At 42.8% G+C, this 22,815-nt stretch overlaps 1 protein-coding gene across 3 annotated transcripts; it reads left to right on the plus strand.

Annotated features, from left to right (window-relative positions):
* The first annotated feature begins 6,300 nt into the window (after positions 1 to 6,300).
* LOC147634868 (leucine aminopeptidase 1-like) lies at positions 6,301 to 22,613 on the plus strand. 3 transcript variants are annotated; one of them, XM_086804077.1, is made up of 11 exons: positions 6,387 to 7,310; positions 7,429 to 7,550; positions 8,470 to 8,887; positions 8,997 to 9,191; positions 9,348 to 9,573; positions 20,561 to 20,684; positions 21,228 to 21,323; positions 21,466 to 21,543; positions 21,725 to 21,785; positions 21,867 to 22,054; positions 22,163 to 22,613. In XM_086804077.1, exons 2-11 carry the CDS (start codon positions 7,431 to 7,433, stop codon positions 22,301 to 22,303), a joined length of 1,647 nt encoding a protein of 548 aa, XP_086660203.1. In that variant the 5' UTR covers positions 6,387 to 7,310; positions 7,429 to 7,430; the 3' UTR covers positions 22,304 to 22,613. The 3 variants fall into 3 exon arrangements, with proteins under 3 accessions (XP_086660204.1, XP_086660203.1, XP_086660202.1); XM_086804078.1 differs by lacking the exon at positions 7,429 to 7,550 and having other exon boundaries at positions 6,301 to 6,578; XM_086804076.1 differs by having other exon boundaries at positions 6,426 to 7,550.
* Positions 22,614 to 22,815: the final 202 nt, after the last annotated feature.

The raw sequence follows: 22,815 nt of genomic DNA on the forward strand, positions 1-22,815 counted from the left end.
CAACCATGTTAGTCAATCTATGACTTGGTCCACAATGACCAGCCGAACCCTAGGGTCTTTGAGCTCCTAAACAATTGAGCTACGAGTGATGATATCAATCAAGGAGCTCCACAATTTCTTTAAAAAATGTGATGGCATCTCAACCTCCTACCAACACCTAATAGTAATGTTAATACAAATTGAAAACCAAATTGTAACAAATTAAAAAGACCACGTAATCACGTGCATACTTAAAATGTTTAATATCTAATATCTTTATCTCTTTACAATGATAAATAAGCAAAAAATTTCACTTCAAGAATCACATGATGTAATTTTTATCCTTGACCTTAACCTTTCAAGAATCACATGGTGTAATTTTTATCCTTAACCTTAACCTTAACCTTTCAAAATATACTTGATAAAAATATTGACAAGTTTATAAAAGTTATAATATTACCACCCATATGTATTAAACCATTGAAATATCAAAATGTAATGTTACCCCACATGTATAACACACTAGTTTGGTACTTGTACATTCATATATCCTAAGACACTTTTATGTCCTAAAATATTTTGGATTTTTTATAGTATATCTCCTAAAACTTTTCTTAATGGAATTTCATATCTATTAAAAAGGAATTTGGGGAAAATTATTTCCATGCCACTCAAATGACTAGATAGAGTGACCAAGATATCACACAAAACATGTTATTTTTGTCCTTTAATAATTTTTATGTAATAAAAAGGTTATTCCCTACACATACAAGTGACTTAAATGATTTCCTATCATAACAAGGGATTATAGCAATTTATTACACTTTTGATAAAGTTTTTTTCTTCATGTTTTTGTTGAATTATCTAGAAAAATGTGTGCTAAGTGAGCTATTTTTAGACCTTTGTCATTTTATAGACTTATTTAAGTGGCATGGAAATGCCTAATTTGATGAGAAATATTTTCCCTAACTTTCTACTCATGTTGACATGAAGCCTCTATAAGAAAAGTCTTATGAGATATAAAACACAATGTTAGGTCTTTTTAAAAACCCCTTAAAGGGACACTTTTATGTTGTGTAATGGTACCAATCTAGTGTTAAACTACTTAAACATGCAAATCAAATAAACAAAAGAGTATTGCATGACAATGCTCAAAGCATGTGTCTCTTTAGAAAAAAAGGTCATCAACAATAAACTTATGTGCCTCTAGGATACTTACATAGATGTTTTCAAGAGCCTCATTCTTCAAAATAAAGCTTAAATTTCCTTTGGAAATGTGTATCATATAAACGAGCATTGGTCATGACATAAAAGTTAATCAAGCTTGAGCGTTCGTATAATCGAGAGTAGTCATCTTGATAAAATTTTACAATCTTAATATCAATTCCCAAAGAGGCATTCACATTTGTGTTCCCTCTATAATAGAGGTACGATTGCATTATCTTCTTTTAGGTACATGAACATGCTCATGTCATTTCTAATATGCAACACTTGATAAATTTGGTGAAGCTTTTTTTTTTCCAGGAGTAAAACCGGTGATTCATTGAGCGATGCCATCAGAAGCTACATGAAAATAGAAGTTTTTTTTTGGTGAGCTTCCAAAGGTGAAATTCTTTCATTTATATTAATTTTCATTAATAATGGTTCTTGAAACTCATCAAATTTTAGCTTTAAATTTTTATATTCATCATCCTTATTTTGAGTTTTTGGTGATCTTAGCACACTAAAAGCATGCATGTATAATGAGTATAAATACGAAAATATAAAAAAAGATGAGCTTTCAAACACAATCGTTTGGTGAAAAAAAGGAAAACTGGAAAAGCTTATTGGAAACTCACCGAAAAAGCTCACCAAAAGCTCACACCCCTAGGGTAGTAGAGATTAAAAAGTTAACTTTATGACCAACTCTTGAATGGGTGATTACTAAAGGTGAGAAGCAACCCTAATCAAGTGACCCACTTTGATTAGATTTTGCTATCGATGATGATAGACTCTTAAATTGGTGATTACTAAAGGTGAGAAGCAATCCAATCAAGTGACCCACTTTGACTAGATTTTGCTATTGCAAACAGCATAGTAGCAAACAATGTAAGATCATTTTGCTGTACTTCAAAGTCTTGCTTACAATCGAGCATACCAATTGCAATCAAAACTTCAAAGAAAAAGAACATAAAAAGCAAATTTATAAATTGTGAAAAGGTAATACAATAATCACTTAAAAAATGTTGTGCTAAGGATGCACCCAATCCTATTTTTGCCTTGCCTTTGTAAAAAGGAACACATTAACATAACTATTTTTGCCTTTGTAAAAGGATTTCATTAACATAACTATTTTTGCCTTGCCTTTCCTTAGTAAAAGGTATGCATTAACATTACTGTTCTCTCTCTCTCTCTCTCTCTCTCTCTCTCTCTCTCTCTCTCTCTCTCTCTCACACACACACACACACACACACACACACACACACACATTAGTAATTACAAAATAGTAATACAAACAAAATTTAAAATCAACCAATAAAATTAATATAATACCAAATAAATAAAAAACATAAATTTTTATGTTCGAACAATATAAGGTATATATTTTAACTATGTATAATAGTATAATCAAATAGTTAATATAAAGGTAATGTTGATATTATTATGGTAATCTATAATTAAAAACATAAACACTTCATAGTAGGTACCAAAATTTGATTGGTACACATTAATTAATGATATAGAATATTCCAAGAACCTTTGAGTGATTTTAGTGTGAGATACAAGGTCTTAAATTTTTGCATGTATTTCTATAAAAGATTATTAGCTAGGCAAAGGCTAATATTCAAGGGCTTATACAAGTAAACCAATGGAGTTTGGAGATAATGGGGACTTTGGTGAGAACGGTGCTAGATTAGTCACATTAGAGATTGGTTCTAATTTTGGTTATATATATATATATATTGGTTATATGTATATATAACCAATATATATGTCTAGTTTTGTTAGAGGGTTGGATTGTGACATATAGGTGACAGTTTGTAAATAAATGTTAGGATGGACTGGTGCAAGTTTGGTTTTTACCCTGTAATGTAATCCAGATTTCTTTATAATATAATCATTCTTTCCACACAAAAAAAAGAGAGAAAAAAAAGGAAAAGTGTATAGGTGTATACAAGTTTGGTTGTCATCTCTCTCTCCTCCCCTGATTCTCTATCTCTCTCTCTCTCTCTCTCTCATGAATTTCTATCTACGGAGCGTGCAACTTGGCTTCGATCACAAGAGCTGCATCACTTGATTGTGGTGTTGCTAGAGTTCATGGAAGTTTGTAAGCGTGACATCTAAGTTCATTCCTGCCTGAGTGACCGAGGAACATGACTAGGGAAGAGGACCCCCCTCGGGACTTCCATTGACAAAGAGCTCTCCCACTACACCCCCCTCGAGGCACTCCAAGGAACCAAGCTGTGGCTAGTAGATGAGCTTACACCTATGCAGCTCAAAAACAAAAGTGCAGAATTGGCTAAAGTTCGAGAAGCCCGCCAAGCTAGAAAGTGGGCTGTCTACGCGAAGGAAGAGCAATAATTGAAGACTTCTGAAAGCCTAAACCCCACTAACTAGCTCTCTCCTATGTACCACAAGCATTCATATTACACATGGTAGTTGACCCTTAGCTTTTTATTTTTTATTTTCAATGTTCGTGCTTATGCGCACTTGCGCCTAAGTGCACCTCGAAGTGGATTGTAATGATTGTGATGTCATGTCTTTTGGTCCCATATGCCTTCAAGGCATTTCGCAGACGTTAATATGACTTTCTTTCTTTCTTTCTTTCTTCTTCTTCTTCTCTCTCTCTCTCTCTCTCTCTCTCTCTCTCTCTCTCTCTCTCTCTCTCTCTCTCTCTCTCTCTCTCTCTCTCTCTCTCTTTGCTTGCAAAGGCGAATGGCTACTTACATCGGCGTATTACTAAACTTCTCCCTTTGCTTGTGTCTTATCATGAGGTTTGCAGTCTCACGAGGAGTGCACTTGAACATGATGATTTGGGGATATCTCAGTTTTTTTTGGGCTAAGACTCTCTCTCAATAATAATAGGATTTTTTCATTTAAGGGGGCCGACACATGGTATAGAGTGTGATGGTTGGGGAATGGGTTGCTGAGAGAGGGAGGCATGTTTCCAAGGTTCAAAAGTTTGGTAGCCATGTGTAAATGTGATGGTTACCTAAGGTTTCCTTGGTGTTTAGTGGATTTAATGACCAAGATAGCAAATTGGGTGTATATGTGATGGTTACCTAAGGTTTCCTTGGTGTTTAGTGGATTTAATGACCAAGATAGCAAATTGGGTGTATATCAATACATTTTGTAAGTGAGTATATTAAGACCCCTAATTACCTAATATGTAATACATTATGTAACTAAGTATATTTAGAGCTCTTGATTGCCTAATTCCTCTGCTCTAAGAAAAACTCACAGCTCTTGAGCAGCTCCTACGACTATGACGTTGAGAGATTCATCTCCATATATATTTTTGTTAAAAATATGAGAAGAATTCATATCGAATGGAATTTACATTTGCTATATTTGAGTCTCCAATCTAAGATTATGTGCATCTGAACCCTAACCTTGAAAATTACCACTCTACGGTTGACAAGAGAGACATTCGTTGGCTACTTGAAATTGTATGAGAGAGAGAGCAAAAAAAAGAACGAGATGTGATTATTACTTACAACCAAATGTGTGTGTGTGTGTGTGAGAGAGAGAGAGAGAGAGAGAGAGAGAGAGAGAGAGAGAGAGAGATGTGAAAACTTACTTTGGCTCTGCAAAGTGTATGCATGCATGTGTACCAATCATGCCTTGAATTTGAAGCTTAATCTAAGGTTTCGTGTATGTTTAGCCTAGATTTCAAAATATCCAAAATTTTATTCACTCTTGTTTTCGAAATTTCAAAACATCTCAATCCTAGAAAAGTTTCATGAGATAGAGTAAAGATAATCTAGAAAGTTGTGAGGACATAAAAGTGTGGAAGTGTTAATTAAATCAACTAAGGTTGAGGAAAGTAGTTTTAACCAAGGTTTTTAATGAACTAAGGTAGTTTTAATTAACCACGGTTGCTCCTACGGAAAGAGAGAGAGAGAGTGTGTCTGTGTTACCCTTCTCTTGACAAGAGAGAAGCAAAGACGACACAGAGGGGAGAGAGAGAGAGAGAGAGAGAGAGAGAGAGAGCCAATTATCATGTACGAGAGAGAGAGAGAGAGAGAGCCAGCCCAGCCAGAGATGGCTCTACGCGAGAGAGAGAGAGAGAGAGAGAGAGAGAGAGAGAGAGAGCCAGCCCAGCCAGAGATGGCTCTACGCGAGAGAGAGAGAGAGAGAGAGAGAGAGAGAGAGAGAGAGCCATATCTCTCTCTCTCTCGCGTACATGATAATTGGGGTGGTTGGCGGCTACAAGCGTTGATTAAAAGAAAAATCTTCCTTTGTCGTGTTTGTTGTAGGTGGTCGATGGCAGCGGCGGCAATAACAGTTACAAGAATTCTCTCTCAGAGAAAACAATCAAATTCATTTTATTCAATTATTATTATAAAAAAAAACCTTGTGCATGAATAATAATGCTATGTGCGCCTCATGAAAGCCGTATTAATAATAAATAATTAGGCCAAAAAATCCTTAAATTAATTAAGCCCTGCCCGCCTTCGATGCAGCTTCTAAAAAAGTGGCTTTGGAAACCTTAATATGTGCCTACAATGGTTCTTTTAAATTCGATTTAGTAATATTAAATATTCGAATATTCGAAAGTATTGTCATCTTTATTTTGTGCATGCTTTGGTTGTTGTAGTCGTCTGCATGCATTACGCATGTCAAGGCTGGGTGCATGGAGCTTCTAGGCTCATGTTTGCGTGGAGCTCGTACAGTGCTCCACTTCTGGCGGTTTGTGTGGTGGCTGTTTGTCACATATCCTGTTATATGGAGGTTGTGGTTTGTTGTGCATGGCATGTGTGTCTCGGCATGCCTGAGCGCCCTCGTAGAAGGACGAGTGTCCTCGCCTTCTCAACGTTGGGTTCACAGAGGCGCAGGGGACGTTGGGTTCACAGTCGATGACGATGAGAAGGTAATATTAATCTTACACGATTAATATAACCTTAATCGTCTAAAGTTATATTAATTAATGCCCTCGCATAACGCATAACGGGCATTAATTAATACAACACTAATAAAAAGTGAGAATATACAACACTAACACTAATAAAAGGTAATATGTGCCAATAATAATATACAAGATTATTGGGCATTAATTAATACAACACTAATAAAAGGTGAATATACAACACTAACACTAATAAAAGGTAATATGTGCCAATAATAATATACAAGAACAATAATCTGGAATATATTCAAGACTTTTCTTTTTCTTTTTCTTTGAGAGGGACCGATATTTTTTTGTTAATCGGATCAAAGCCGAGCTGCTGTATTTCTTCTCTTCTACACTTCTGCTGTATTTTTTTGTTAATCGGATCAAAGCCGAGCTGCTGTATTTCTTCTCTTCTACACTTCCTTCATCGCATCCCGTTTCATTTCGCATGATCATGGAGCAGCCCCTTGGCCTCACCACCCCCTCAGAGTCCCTCATCCCACAGGTAAAAAGTTGCTGCTCTCTCTTGCTCTAAGAGATCTTGATCTTGTGCCGTTTCCTGCTTGACGCCAAACAACTAGGCTTGACTTGTTGCCAGCATTTTGTGTGTGTGTGTGTGTGTGTGTGTGTGTGTGTGGCGGTTTTTGTCGTGCTATTACAGCATGATTCAGAGACTTTGGTGTATGTACAAGCCGGTTTTGCGAGGCTGTTTAGTAGATCTTTATGATCCCTGCATGGATAGTATTTGCCATTGTGTATATTTGTATACGTATGTGTATGTGTGTGTATTTGTATCTGTGTACGTACATATGTATGTGTGTACATGCATATGTACCGTACATCTGCACGTATGTATCTGTGTACGTACATATGTATGTGTGCACATACGTACGTATTTCTACATGTATGTATTTTTGCATGTTTGTGTATGCTGTATATACATGTATATATACACATACATATACTAAAGAGTTGCAGTGGAAGGGGGGGAAGGGTTAATTTAACACTGTTTAGGGTCACTTGGGCACCAATCAAGAAAAGGTGCACTGTTCAAATGCACATGAAAGCTGCTTGAGGTCTTGAGAGTATTCACATCAGCCACGGAATGTGGATGGTAAAAAAAACATACTTGCACACTTTTCAAAACACGTGGCATCTTTCCCCGCACACAGTCTTGCCAGGAATTTGTGCCTTGAATCAGCCTTCGCCCTTGTGCACCCGCTATCCTGCTATTGAGGTTGGTACCTTCAAATTTTCTTAATTTTGCGTAATTTTAAAGCAAATTTTATACCTTGAAATTTGTCTCCTTTTTGTAAAATGTCTGCCATGTGGAATCACACAACTCTTGTGGGCAGAAATGGGGGTTCATACATATAGAGATGGAAATGCAAATTATGAGACAAGGTCTTGGGGGTTGTTCCATTGTTTGGTTAAGGCTCCGTTTTCAGGCTTAAAAGGCATTGGCGCTTGCTTAAAGGTACCTCAAGATGTTGAAGTTTCTTAGTACTTACTACTCACAAAGTTCTCTGTCCTCTTCATAATAGAAATGCCTTGCATTACGAATCCTCTCATTGGATTGCAGCTTTGGTCCTTGTGGAGAGAAACAGAGCACATGGATCCTCTTCCAATGTCAATTAGAATAGTTGGTTTATTGCTAGTGCAATCTCTATCTAATTGAGGAGCAAGATAAGCTCATTGAGGTGCACTAGGTGAATGTTGACAAGATCAATGTAGAAAACGTGACGGATCTACCAGAGATTCTTCCAGAGGAGTGTGACATCTATACCATGCTCTACCAGGGGTCTATCCAAGCATGAGCAACCTAGCGTCACACATCGTGTGGCGCTAGAAAGGTATGCTCCTAATGGGGTTAGTCACGTCAGTCCATTCCCAGTCACGAGAGTCACAATGTAGATATCTGCTGATAGGGCATCCACCGTATAGCCATGTGTAACCACGAAGCATGTGTAACCATCATTAAGGAAGGGTCAGTATACCGATGCTTCCGAGAGCGACCCACTACTCTCACTGGACGGATCATAGAGCCAGGTGTGCTATTGGAAGAGAACAAATGCTTGTTGCCCAACTCAGGGCCAGCCTCTGCCCACACCTACGTCCCCAAGGGCAGCCTGCCTTGGTGGAAACTGCTATAAAAAGGTTTGTGACCTTCCTGGTGATGACCACCATATAGGTGTTCATACAAAACATTTCATAGAGTTTTCGAATGTGTGCAGGTGCCACACTGATTCGTTGGGTTTTAAAAAAATAATAATAATATCATATGCTTGTGTCTATTGTAGAAATAGTGAGAACTAGGAGCACTAAGATCATAGCAGGATGAAGTAAATTGATGGGTTTCATTTCTAATTTACACTGTCCAAATGTGGTGATATCAGATTGCAATTTCGGCATGTGAACTTGATTTGACTGAGTGGAAAGGGGACACCTTGGTGGTGGGAGTGTCTTCGTCTGACCTGGACAAAGACGAAAATGGCAGCTTCAAAAACACCACGTTGAGGAAGTTGGATGGGTTTTTGAAGGGCATTCTGGGAGCTGTTACTATGGAAGAAGAGTTCACTGGGAAAACTGGTCAGTCTACAGTGGTGAGGCTTCCTGGGTTTGGCTTCAAAAGGGTTGGCCTGATAGGTTGTGAGAATTCAGGTGTATCATCTCCGGCAAAATGGAAGTGTTTTGGAGAATCGGTAGCAGCTGCTACCAAGAATGCCCAAGCAAACTCCTTGGTTATCACTCTGGCAAATGTTGAAGGCTTGGATGAGGAATCACTGCGAGTTAGAGCTCATGCCATTGCCACAGGTGTGCTGTTTTGCATCTATTTCATTTGTATACAAGACTCTCTTTCAAACATATAGGGTTATGATTTATACAATTTTGACATTGATATTTCTCTCTTTTACGGTAATAGGTGTTATTTTGGGATCATATGAAGACTTGAGATTTAAATCTGAAAAGAAGAATCCCTTCCTTCAAAGTCTGGAATTCATCGGATTTGGAAATGGGCATAAACTGGAGCAGCGGTTTAAGATCACCGAGAAAGTTTGTGCTGGCGTGATCTTTACGAGGGAGCTTGTGAATGCTCCTGCAAATGTTCTCACGCCTGGTATGCATGCTTAATTATCTCATGGTTTTTCTGTCAGAACTAACAGTCAGGTGCATGAATGTCCGTGTCCATGTGGTGTCCACGCCCCCATCCCTGACTTCGTTTTTGTCCATGTCCTTGTCCATATATCTTCATCACTTGTGTTCTTTGATGCAGCTAGCTTAGCAGCGGAGGCCTTGGGATTGTGCTCGTTCTTTAAGGATGTGTTGACTGCTCAAATATTCGATGAAGAGAAGTGCAGGGAGCTGAAGATGGGAGCGTACCTTGGCGTGGCTGCTGCCTCCACAAATCCCCCCAAATTTATTCACTTGCAGTACAAGCCTCCTAGTGGTGAAACAAAGATCAAACTGGCAATTGTTGGAAAAGGCCTAACATTTGATAGGTAATTTCTCTGTATTGTGTATGTCAGTGTCTTTAATGTGATGAAATTACATGCTAAATGGGCACCTTCTAATACGATTCTTACCTACCACCAACATTGTTTTCAAAAACAAAAGATGTGTATGTGGATTTGGAGCACCTGTAGCCATAGGAATGGGTAGGTAATGGCTCTGATGGACTTGCTGATGGAACTTTTTAAGAAATTTTCTGTTGTTGCAACGTGGGCATTAAAGCACTGTATTTCGATCCTTGCAACATATGGACAACAACTAGAGCTAGACAACCTTTCTTATCGAATCAATCACATACTGAACTAAGTATACAGGCAAATGTGTCTTAAAATGAGAAGTGGATAACAGGTGTCAGACACATGCCCTCAAAAGGTTCCTTGCTCCATACGGCAGGGCTGCCCCTTAGCTCCACTGTTGTATCTCATCATTGCAGAAACTTTGAGCATTTTCCTTTGTTCCAGTGCTGGAGTATCTGTATTGAGATTGCCACCGCACACAGAGGAGGAGCTTTTGGACTTTGAGTTGGCTGATGATACAGCGATGTTTCTTGAGGCATCTTACTCATGTCTTTGCTCATTTTGTAGTGCTTTGGAAGAGTTTTGTCTAGCAGTAGGGGGCCTTTATAAACTCGTGCAAGTCTTGTCGGATTTTGGGTTAGTGACCTTGAGAGGATTGATCGGGGCACAGATGTTGGTGTCACATGGATTGAGAGAGGGGACACTGCCCGATATCTTGGATGCCAGGACATTAGCAGTTTTCCCCTGTGCTCATGAGCATAAAGAAAAAGCTCCTTCATTGGATCTCCAAGAAGCTCAATCTGGCTTCTAGAGCCTTGGTGGTAAACTAGGTGTGCTTGCCACAGATTGGTATGTCACTTGTTGTTGGTGTTATGACCTTAGATGCATTAGACAGTTGCGAAGGGCATAGGCAGATTACAGCCTCCTGTTCTCCCCACTGGTTTCTTCCATTATCCAGGCTTGGAGCAGGATGCGTATATTTTTACTTCATAGACCCCCAAGCTCAGTAGATGAGGTTGAGAGGCAGGCCAATATGTGGAACGAACTCATCCGAGATGACCTTAGTAGACCCTTGGGTGCAACAGGGTATATGCAATGGCCAGGCTATAGGAGAGATGTGCAGCGACAATACTTGATTGGGAGAATTTTAAGTGCCTTCCAAATGATGAGAGAGAGGCATCTACCCAGCATCTTAGAGACATAGGACTAACCTTTAGGATTAGTGGTCTAATCAAGCAGGGTTAGGGGAGCCTTGGGATTAGAGGAAGCCACTTATAATAAAAGCAGGGCTACGTATAGGGCCCATGCTCCTATGTAATTGAACCCGAGGCATAGTTCTAGGACATGATCGTCTAGTCTCACTCATAGCCTAAGACCTAACAGGATTCCTCACTGCAAGGACACCTGCAGGGTGTGGCTTGGTGGTATGTGACACTAAGTCTTACCGTGGGGGAGCACTACCTAGGATGTAGCTATGTTGCTCGGGGGTGAGTCCGGATGGACTCTACGGTTGGGAGGTGAGCCTACAGCCTTACTTCTAGGTGTGTTCTATGTAAGATGATCCTTGGTCGGTCTTGGATGAGACTCAACTGAAAGAGAAGCTACGTGGGAATCCGTTAGAAATTTTAAGGCCCAGTTTCCCAAGTTCATTGCTGAGGACATCAATCGTCCTTAAGGGGGGAAGTATGTTACATCCACACTAGGCACCTAACCTAGGGTGGGGTTAATCCCAGATTAGAGGGGTGCTTGGCTAGGACACTAAGTGAAGGAAGGATTTAAATAGGAGGCATAGTTATTAAAAGAACTATGGGAAAGCACTTATATTAAAAGCAGGGATAAGTTTATGGCCCAGGCTCCTATATAAGTGAACCCAAGGCATAGTTCTAGGACATGATCGTCTAGTTTGACTCGTAGCCTAAGACCCAACAGGATTGCTCACCACAAGGACACCTGCAGGTTGTGGCTTGGTGGTATGGGACACCAAGTCTTAACATGGGGGGAGCACTGCCTAGGGTGTATTTATGGCCTCCAGCTCGGGGGTGAGTCCAGATGGACTGTACGGCTGGGAGGTGAGCCTAAAGCCTTACTTCTACGTGTGTTCTATGTCAGATGATCCTTGGTCGGTCTTGGATGAGACTCAACAGCAGTCTGCTGTGTGGGCTGAGTACTAAGATGGAGCTGTTCACTGAGCTGATGGGCTGAGCACTGGGCAACGAAGCACGGTTGGTTTCTCATACTTTGTGCGAGCAAAGTGAGTGTGTGTTTGTCTGTGGCTTTGTAGTTGAGTTAGTGAAGTTGTAAACTCCAGAAGAGGGGGGGGGGGAGGGGGGGGGTTCCATTCCCATCAACTCTGAAACCCATGGACATCCAGGCCTTTATCGTCTACCAGCGTGTTCCATCCTCTCCTACCTCCTACCAGGGTTGAGCAGGGTGAGGAGCTCTATCACCTACTGATCAGCAAGATCTCCACTTGGAAAAAAAAAAGTGTGTGTGTAAGGGCTCGTCATTCTTTTTTGTAACATGCGGAAGCTTCGGAGAAGAATCAGTAACTTCAATACTTAGAATTGAGCACTCTTTTCGCGATGGAAATTAACGCACAAACTGAAAGGAGATGCGCAGAAAATAGAGAGAGAGAGGGAGAGATGGAGAGGACATAGTATTGAGTCCCAATTACCCTGTGTAGGGCCCCCACCACGGATGGTGTATTTCCTTTAATAGAATGATGTGAATCTAAAAAGAAAATACAGAATTCTTGACCTTTCTTGGCTGGAAAATCCTTGCCCTTGACCTTCAGTTCTTCACCCCTTTGCTTAGCAACTCCCTTGGCTTGTCTAGCCCTTGATTTGCTTGAGCTCTTGGTGAATAATGAGATGAATGAATGGGATTATGGACACTTCTATTTATACTACCCACACAGGAGCAGTTGGCTAGCATAGAACCAGGTGGCCAGCTTTTAATGTCCCACCATTGTGAAAATTCAGCAATAAATGCTGAATTAAATCCCATAAAATGCTGCATTTTTCCCTACAGGCTGAAAAAGGTGGTGCGCCTGATTCCCAATGGCTGGGCAAGGCCTTTGCACACATTCCAAGGGCTGGGCAGCCTGTATGGGCTGCCCCATACCTGCCCTACAGCCATGAAAAGGCTGTAAACTCCTGGAATTTGCCTTATTCTTGTCCTAGGGCTGTCCTACAGTCCCTCCATGGCTGGTGGGTTCAGCCTGGGCCTTCCTAGCCCTCATGGGGGTGGTTCCACACCATTCCCATGCCCACACTAAGATCCGGGGTAGCCCTATGGGCTGGCCCCTAGTCCTAAACACTAACTACTCAGTGATCTGGCATCCGGTACCATACCCGATACACAGAATCACTGACATCATTCTAGAGGGAGACTCACAGCGCGGACTGGCACTGTTTCATGTGCAGGACAGTGCACACTTGACTTTAGACTCCTGCGCAGGACAATGCACACCTGACCTCCTCGGACATCTGAGATGGATCCCTGGCTGACTCGTCCCGGACTGGGCTCACATGGGACCAGTTCACCATCCCAGGTCCTGCACCTTCTGTACAGAAATGTCTACGTGGCATCCAAGTGCGGGATGCACGTGACATCCCTTCTGCCTAACTTGACGGAGGCTGCATAGCCTCGAAATAATCCGTCAATAACGCTGGATAGTCTTCGAAAAACTCTTTGTCAAGCCATACCGCTTCATGAGTTCCTCGGTCCTGAAACTTCGTGAGGAACTGTCGTAGTCTTCGGCCTGAGCCATGCTTGAAACGGTGCAGAAAGATCTGTTGTGGAACCATAACTTCTGCTTCATCCACAATGTCTGGTTCTGCTTCATCTTTGACCTCTGAAGGGGTTGGACGTGCATATGGCTTTAACCAACTGACATGAAATACATCGTGCAGAGTCTAACTCGGAGGTAGCTTTAACTGCATAGACACCTCATTAATCTTTTTCCTGATGGGAAAAGGTCCGAAGCGCCTGAAAGACAACTTTGGGCATCGCTTGCCCACCTGTTTTAATCTTTGCTTCATTATCCGAAGATAAACCCACTCCCCTTCCGAAAACTTCATATCCCTCCGGTCTTTGCGCTTTAGCCAATCTGTCTTTTATTGACTTTTATTGACTCTAAGATCTCCTGGTAAGACTCCGTCACTCTGTTCGCCTCCGGTACTGAAGACGAAGTCCTGGTTAACAACGACTGGAAATGTCTTCTAAACGCTGCCACATATGGAGTCCTGCCAATAGCTGAAGAAAAAGAGTCATTCAAAACAGCTTGAACTAAAGGCAAATACGATTCCCACTTACCTTGCTGATCGTGGACATAACACTTCAGCACATCAAAGGCCAACTGGTTGTATATCTCTGTCTGGCCGTCTGTCTGTGGGTGGAATGCATTGGAAAAATTCAACTTAGTACCAAAATTATCAAACAATGCCCTCCAAAAATGACTGGTAAACTTGGCATCTCGGTCTAACACTATGGTCCTAGGAATCCCGCCAACAATCGGGTACCAATGCCGAATGAACAACTGGGCAACATCCTCGACAGTCACATTGGCCCTGCAAGGAATAAGCATAACAAATTTGCTAAACCTATCAACAATAGTTAAGCACTGCGTATTACGCTTACTCGGACTGGGAGGCAAATTTGTGACAAAGTCCACCGAAATGTCTTGGAAAGGACCCTCAGGAATTGGCAAGGGCTGGAACAACTCTATCTTCTTTCCACGAGGAGCTTTCACCTTTTGACAAATGTCACAGCGTTGTACATATGTAAACACATCACGCCTCATCTTTGGCCAATAGTATTGCCGTTCCAATTTCTCCAGAGTCGAATTCATGCCCCTATGACCACCTGTAATGGTGTCATGGGCATCATGGAGAAAAGCTGCCCTGAACGACTTCATGACACATAGTCGGCCTTTGTAGAAAAGCCAACCATCGCGTATCAGAAAATGGCATGGTCCTGTGGCATCCAATGCCTGTTCCCACTGTGTACCGAATTCCTCGGAATCCGCGTACGTGTGCTTCATGTTATCTAGTCTTGTACCAACAAGATCAAGTCTAGTGGTCTGAACTGTAGACACTTGTCCCTTCCTGCTCAAAGCATCGGCCACTGGATTGGCCTTTCTTGGAAGGTACTCAATCATACCACCGAACTGCTGGAATATCTGACTCCAGCGGTGTTGTCGATCACTCCACTGTGCACTTGGCATCGTCTGAATCCAGCGTAATGCTTGATGGTCAGTGCGAACCTCGAAGTCACGGCCATACAGAAAATGTTTCCAATGTTTCAAGGCTTGTATAACTGCTAGGAGTTCACGATCATAGACTGAGTAGTTCTTCTCGGCGGGCAGTAACTTACGAGACATGTAAGCTATTGGATGACCATTCTGTTGTAAAACACCTCCAATTGCGATGTTACTCGCATCGGTGATCACCTGAAATGGGTCGTCCCACGAGGCAAGTGCTAAAACAAGGTGCTTCTGATAAAGCCACCTTGAGGTTCTGGAATGCCTCCAATGCTCGTGGAGTCATTCGAATCTTTTGCCTTCTTGTTTTCACTCCCTTTAGCAGATCAGTGCGATCTGTCGAGAGGTCAGAAAACTTGTCGATGTGGGTAGAATATGCCTGGCATATACCCACAAATGATCTAATGTCATAGGCCGTCTGAGGTACTTCCAAGTTGACAATCTCAGCCACTTTAGTCGGATCAAGTCAAACGCCTTCAGCACTAATTATATATCCCAAGTAATGCACCTGGAACAGATAAAATTAAAATTCTGACTTCTTTTCATTGACGTAGAGCTCGTTGCTTTCCAGCAACTAGCAACTGAAGGACTTTCTCCACATCAACATCATGTTGTTCAACCGTAGCTGAAAATACGAGTATGTCGTCCAGAAATATGAACACGCACTTTCCAATCGAATCCCGGAAAACACACATCATCATGCGGTTAAATGTGGCTGGGGTGTTCGTCAAGCCAAATGGCATGACCACAAAATTACAAATTCATAGTGGGCCCGTTCTGTACGGAAGGCTGTCTTGGGGATGTCCCCCTCCATAAATCCAGTTTTGAGAACACCTTTGCTCCATTTAGCCTCTCGAGAATATAGTCAATTCGAGGCATCGGGAATCTGCTCTTGATAGTCAGCTTGTTGAGTGCACGATAATCGACACACAAACGAGAAGACCCATCTTTCTTCTTGACAAATAAGATCAGTGCTGCAAATGGCGACACGTTGGGGCAGATGAAGCCAGATTGCAACAATTCTTGGAGTTGGCGGTCCAACTTCGATTCCATTGCCTTGGAAAGCCGATACGGAAACTTGCTTGGGGGTTCCGAGCCTGGGAGGAGGTCAATCTTGTGGTCCTCCGGTTTGGACGGGGGGAGCTGGGGAGAGAGGCTGTCCCGAAGAAAAATCTTCTGGAACTTTTCGTGGAGAACCGAGTACTTCTTGGAAGCACTGGCCACCGTCTGGGCTGTCTGGATGTAAATGATCGCACACTGTGCGTCTTTCCAGACTGCTCGCTTAGCCTGCAAGTGGCTTATGAGCGGAAAGTTCGGAATTCCTGGCTCACACTTAATGGTCACCGGGGCGTTTGACACATTCCGATTGATCTGGAACGTGTGCTTGTCCCACTTGACATCAGGAAGAAACTTGTGAAACCACTGAATACCCAAAATTATGTCTGCTCCTACACGAGGGGCAACCATAAAGTCACGCACAAACTCTATGCCCTAAATCACTAACTTAGCACCTAGAGCTTCATACTTGTCGCTTGTTGTCATGCATGTGCTAAAACCCTCAACCTGTTTGTCCACTGAAGTCAGATCGAAACGGGCACGCCTAGCGGCCTGTTTCGTGACCACATCCTCCGTGTTGCCACTATCAAACAAGACAACGACTCTCTGGCCACCTATGTAGCCAAAGGACTTGAGTAATTCGTTGCGCTCATACTCCTGGTCATGGGCGCCCTTCTGCTTATCTTCGAGCTCCCGGCTAATAATTGCTCCAACTGAAGCACCCGGGTTTGAAGAACTAGGGGTAGCCGCTGGGGTCTGTGTGGGAGCTGAGCTCACCACGGAAGCTGTGGAGGCGGCGGTGGCGGGCTTTGGAGGCTTCTTCGGACAATCCCGAGAAGTATGTCCTTTTGTATGACAAATGAAACATCGACCCCCCTTCTTGTACTAAGAAAGCTTCTCAGCACTCAACTTGCCACCTGTCTTGCCTGCCTCCGCTTTCTGGTCTGGAGTAAGCTTTGACGCATTGTTCGAGTTCTTGGAGCCAGAGGCTCCCGAGCTCTGTCCTGGGGAAGACCCCGTCTGGTTCTGGCTTTTGCCCCCCCGAGGCTGGAGCCCTGGGAGAAGCCGGTTGGGAAGTCTTGGGCTTGCCACCATTGTGTTTCATTTCTGCACTCTGCGCAAGTGAGAGTGCGTCCTCAAAGGTGGTTGGCCTAAACATACACACCTCCCATTGGATTTGCGTATCCAAGCCATACAAAAACTGCCCTTTCTTGTCCGTATCAGATAAGCCTAATTGCAGACATAAAGTCGAAATTCTATTGGCAAACTGAAGGATTGGTTGCGCTTTCTGACGCGTTCCCCTGAACTCGTCTTCGAGTCGCTCAAGGTAGTGGGGCAGTAGAAACCGCTGCTTAAAGTCGCAGACAAACTCGTCCCACACATAAGCTACCATACCTGCTCTGGTGTGGGCATGAGCCCATTGAGTCCACCAAGGAAAGGCCTCACCTTCCAAGTACCAACTGGCTAAGATCACTCTATCAGTATCTGTTTTTCTAACTGCGGCAAAGTAAGCTTGAAATTGATGTAACCATGAATAGAGAGTTGTGGGATCGAGTTTACCATTTACTTACTAAAGTTCATTTTCTTGGGAAAATGATTCGAGGGCGCCGCCGGTGTCAATCTGGCGTCCAATGCTTTGAGGTAACGCTCGTGTTCCACGCGTCGCATGGCTTCGTCTTCTCGTTGTCGGATCTCCAATGCACGCATCTGCAACTCAAGCAAAGAGCTTGGCTGCGGCTGTGACCCCGCGAGAGGGTCCCTGTGTCGAGGATCTGGTATCTGGGATACGGAAGGAGAGGGAGGAGGAGATGGAAAATGCGACGTTGGAGAGTGGGTACGCTCCTCCAGAGCCAAGATCTGTGCCTTTTGCTCATCCAACTTGGCTGTCTGTTCTGCGATTGCTCGCATCATCTCCTGGAACATGTCTGTGACACTCAAGCTTGGTGCCCTAGCTGGGCTGCCTGGTGCACTTTGGTCCCATGGTTCTTGGTCTCTCTCGTCGTCGAAGCTCGCCATAGCAGGAAAATGCACTTCCTTTCCGGAACGCAATCCGACCATCCACTATCTGTGTGGGAGACGTCCGGAGGCTTCCGGAGGCTAAAAACCAACCGTCCTTTGAGGGACAGGAGTCACTCCAAAAGGGGTAGTCCACCGGCATCTAAAAACCAACCACACGAGCGAGAAAAAATTCTGGTTTCTTTGCTGAATCTTTGTACTTGAAGTAGGCTCTGATACCACTGTAACATGCGGAAGCTTCGGAGAAGAATCGGTAACTTCAATACTCACAATTCAGCACTCTTTCGCGACGGAAATTAACGCACAAACTGAAAGGAGATGCGCAGAAAATAGAGAGAGAGAGGGAGAGATGGAGAGGACACAGTATTGGGTCCCAATTACCCTCTGTAGGGCCCCCACCATGGATGGTGTATTTGCTTTATTAGAATGATGTGAATCTGAAAAGAAAATACAGAATTCTTGACCTTTCTTGGCTGGAAAATCCCTGCCCTTGACCTTCAGTTCTCCACCCCTTTGCTTAGCAACTCCCTTGGCTTGTCTAGCCCTTGATTTGCTTGAGCTCTTGGTGAATAATGAGATGAATGAATGGGATTATGGACACTTCTATTTATACTACCCACACAGGAGTAGTCGGCCAGCATAGAACCAGGTGGCCAGCTTTTAATGTCCCATGACTGTGAAAATTCAGCAATAAATGCTGAATTAAATCCCATAAAATGCAGCGTTTTTCCCTACAGGCTGAAAAAGGTGGTGCACCTGATTCCCAATGGCTGGGCAAGGCCTTTGCACACATTCCAAGGGCTGGGCAGCCTGTATGGGCTGCCCCATACCTGCCCTACAGCCATGAGAAGGCTGTAAACTCCTGGAATTTGCCTTATTCTTGCCCTAGGGTTGTCCTACAGCCCCTCCATGGCTGGTGGGTTCAGCCTGGGCCTTCCTAGCCCTCATGGGGGTGGTTCCACACCATTCCCATGCCCACACTAAGAGCCGGGGTAGCCCTATGGGCTGGCCCCTAGTCCTAAACACTAACTACTCAGTGATCTGGCATCCGGTACCATACCCGATACACAGAATCACTGACATCATTCTAGAGGGAGACTCACAGCGCGGACTGGCACTGTTTCATGTGCAGGACAGTGCACACCTGACCTTAGACTCCTGTGCAGGACAATGCACACCTGACCTCGGACATCTGAGATGGATCCCTGGCTGACTCGTCTCGGACTGGGCTGACATGGGACCAGTTCACCATCCCAGGTCCTGCACCTTCTGTACAGAAATGTGTACGTGGCATCCAAGTGCGGGATGCACGTGACACTTTTATACCTGAAAAACTATGGAAAAGTGTGAAAAGCAAAAAGCCAAGTATTTAAATTACCACTTACCTTAAGCTTGTAAAGTAATTATACATTTATCAGCTTCACACATTATTACTCACAAAGTTCAGGCGCTCAAGATAGCAAGTCCCTTCTTTCGGGCCAGACTAGGCACCCAAGGTCTCAAGTCCCCCCTTTCCAGCTTATCAATAATTCTCTCACAGTTGTTCCACACAATGGCCACACATGATAATCAATTCATGCGTTCACACATGACCATAGTTGCATTCCAACCTCCCAACAAGGATGTCTTCCAACCTTTGTATATGTGCAATTATCACACCACCAATTGCTGTGTGTCATGAGGAGGGGTTCAAGTACTTTTCAACATGCCGGAAGAAACTCTTGGATTCATGCACCTTAAAAAGCTTACGTCAATCCTTTATGGCTCGGCATTCTCATGCCTTTCTTGAACACATTGTATCCGAAATAGTGTATCTCTATCAATAAAAACTCAGTCTTCTTGGCATTGATACATTATTGATGCTTTCTCTAAATCTCAAAGAACTATCTAATGCTTTGCTTCAGTCTTAAAGTAAACCAACATATCATTAAAGAAACTGTCAACAAACCATTAAAAATAGGGTTCATAAATGAATTAGGGGGGCAAGGGATTCATCTCAAGATTGTCGAAACAGTAGTTGTTTTTCAAGCTGGGGTCAGGGGTGGCCAGAGCTGTCCCCTGGACTCGAACAGATGTAGAATTTTATCTACATGTAGGAAGGAAGATGCTTAGATGTGGAAGCAAGGACCATATGTTGTGAAGTGCCCAAAAAATAGCAAAGCTTCGACTTACCTAATCTGGTAATATAGGACACCCCATGGAGCATAAAAGATTTTTCTCCTTGGAGAATTTTATCTCCACAAAGATGGCAGCCTCCATATGCCTGGATGTACCTCAAATAGGAATGTTAATAGAGGCAAGTCTGTTTTTCCAAGTGAAAGATAGTGTGTTGCTTGTGAATGAAGGGAGAGGAGTTTAAGTTAGGAAGAACAGAAGATTAGCCGTTAACACAAATCAGTCCAAGGCTCTTTCTATTCTAGCAGATTTCAGCGATTGGGAGGACATGTGAAGGTTTGTTGTCTGTTCATATTAGTTCAATATGCTGTATAGTTTTCAGCAGATCTAGCAAGATTCTTTGCAAATACTTCAGCTTCAGAAATATACAGTAGGTTAGGTTGATAGAATTAAGCAAATGATTTGTCTTCTGATTGAGTACTTTAATTACTTTTTACTCTGTGTGAACAGTGGGGGCTACAATCTCAAGGTAGCGGGTTCTTCGATTGAGCTCATGAAATTTGACATGGGAGGTGCTGCAGCTGCCCTTGGTGCTGCAAAAGCAATCGCCGCCATACGCCCTCTTGGTGTGGAAGTAAGTAAATTTTTGTTTTAAGCCCAAAAGGTGGCTGTCTTTGCTCTTTATCAGTTAATTACCTTAGAAATTTTCTATCAAGATTTTTTTTTTGTTGGAGGGGGTGGGGGGGGGGGGGACGTGCGTGCATGCGCGCGCGCGTGTGTGTGTGTGAGAGAGAGAGAGAGAGAGATTAACATCTATAAAAGACTTTAGTGTCCATGAGACCAAAAGGTGCGTGCATGCGTGTGTGTGTGTGTGTGTGTGTGAGAGAGAGAGAGAGAGAGAGAGAGAGAGAGAGAGAGATTAACATCTATAAAAGACTTTAGTGTCCATGAGACCAAAAGGTGCTACAATACATCCATGAGGTGACTGTATCTTGGGATAAGATAAAACAATCTAGCTAAGAACAAAACATCCATGATCAAGACAATGTCCATGTGATAGCTGAGACATGCAGTGAGGAAAACTGCCCAGCTTGAGAGAGAGAGAGAGAGAGAGAGAGAGAGAGATTTCTGTTGTCATTAGAAGTTGACTACGGATGAACGTGAATGGTCTTGGCAGGTCAATTTTATTGTTGCTGCTTGTGAGAACATGATAAGTGGTGCAGGCATGAGGCCAGGTGATATAGTAACAGCTTCAAATGGCAAAACCATTGAGGTATGGGTACAGTTTGAGTGTTTTAAGAAGTGGTTTAAAGCCTTCAGGATAGCAAGCTAGAAGGGGTCTTTGCGGATCTTGCATATCAACTAATACAGTGAATGTCTTGTATAAAACTTACAGTTGATCTTGTTGTGAATAGGTGAATAATACAGATGCTGAAGGCAGGTTAACTTTGGCTGATGCATTGGTTTATACCTGCAAGCAAGGAGTCCAGAAGGTTTCGATTCGATTTATACTATTCACAACACTCTCCATTGCTCCACCCTCCCACATGTTTTTGCCAATGGCATACATTAGGAAATGTGCCATTTGACGCTTTTCTTTGTGTGGTAATGGTTGATGGAGATGACAAGATAGGGTGAATGATTTGTGATTGTTGTCTGTTACTGCTTTGGTAGATTGTGGATCTGGCCACGCTGACAGGAGCATGTGTTGTTGCACTTGGCAGTGAGATAGCAGGTACACAGCTCATTCAGAAGGGAGACTTCATTTCATTTCATTCCTTTATCAACCTTTGTAAGTGTACCTGCTGTTTTGCAGGAATGTTTACCCCAAATGACGAGCTAGCAAAGGAGCTCTCTGAATCATGTGAAAGAGCTGGGGAGAAGCTGTGGAGAATGCCAATGGAGGAAAACTATTGGGAGTTGATGAAATCGGGTATTGCGGATATGGTCAACACAGGTGCTCGACCAGGTGGCTCCATTACAGCATCCCTGTTCTTAAAGCAGGTAAACTTTTTGTGCAATAGCGGCCGATTGGACATGCATTTACTTGGATTCGAGTTCATGTAAGGATGAAGGTACTGTTGGTTAATCACTTTGGAAATTTTTGGGCAGTTTGTCGACGAGAGTATACCGTGGGCTCACCTTGACGTTGCTGGGCCTGTTTGGAATGAGAAGAAGAAAGGGGCTACTGGGTTTGCAGTCAGCACTCTGGTTGAATGGGTCTTGAAACATCAAATGCCTTGCAAACCCTAGATTTTGAGAGCAACAAAAGGTAACGTTTAACAAAGGACCTTGGTTTTTGGACCCATCACTTGAAGATAATTTTCAACATCATAGAACTTGCCCCCTGAATAAAAGCATGTTAGCATTATACCTTATGTGCTCAAAGTTTCCCAAAAAAAAAGAAAAAAAAAAGAGAAAAAAAGGAACGATATGTTGTATTATTCAGAAGACTAACATGTCAGATACATCAGGCTTTTTATAGAAGCTTAACTCAACTCCTGGATAGTGTTCTTCAGATTTGTTAACTCCATAATAGCTTGTGCAAGCTCTTCTTCTTCCATTGACAATTGGTTTGTAACCTCCTTCCATTCTTGTTCCTGACTAACCTTGTTTGCTTTGATGTTGTTAACTTCCTCTTCATATTCTTCCCGAGCTTCATTCACAGCAAGAATCTCTTCAACTTCAATCCGTGAGTGCTAAGCTCGGCAAACAGCCTTATCCGCTTTAAGAATCATCTTCATTTGCACATACAGAGAGCACTC

Source organism: Cibotium barometz, chromosome 10 (assembly GCF_041138505.1).
Source record: "Cibotium barometz isolate CiBa-2024 chromosome 10, ASM4113850v1, whole genome shotgun sequence".
In the NCBI taxonomy this organism is placed as follows: domain Eukaryota; kingdom Viridiplantae; phylum Streptophyta; class Polypodiopsida; order Cyatheales; family Cibotiaceae; genus Cibotium; species Cibotium barometz.

Coding starts and splice junctions, on each gene's coding strand:
- LOC147634868 (XM_086804077.1), top strand. CDS start 7,431: ATGGGGGTTCATACATATAGAGATGGAAATGCAAATTATGAGACAAGG. Junction 7,551..8,469: donor GCATTGGCGCTTGCTTAAAG/GTACCTCAAGAT, acceptor TGGTGATATCAG/ATTGCAATTTCGGCATGTGA. Junction 21,544..21,724: donor GCAAGCAAGGAGTCCAGAAG/GTTTCGATTCGA, acceptor CTGCTTTGGTAG/ATTGTGGATCTGGCCACGCT.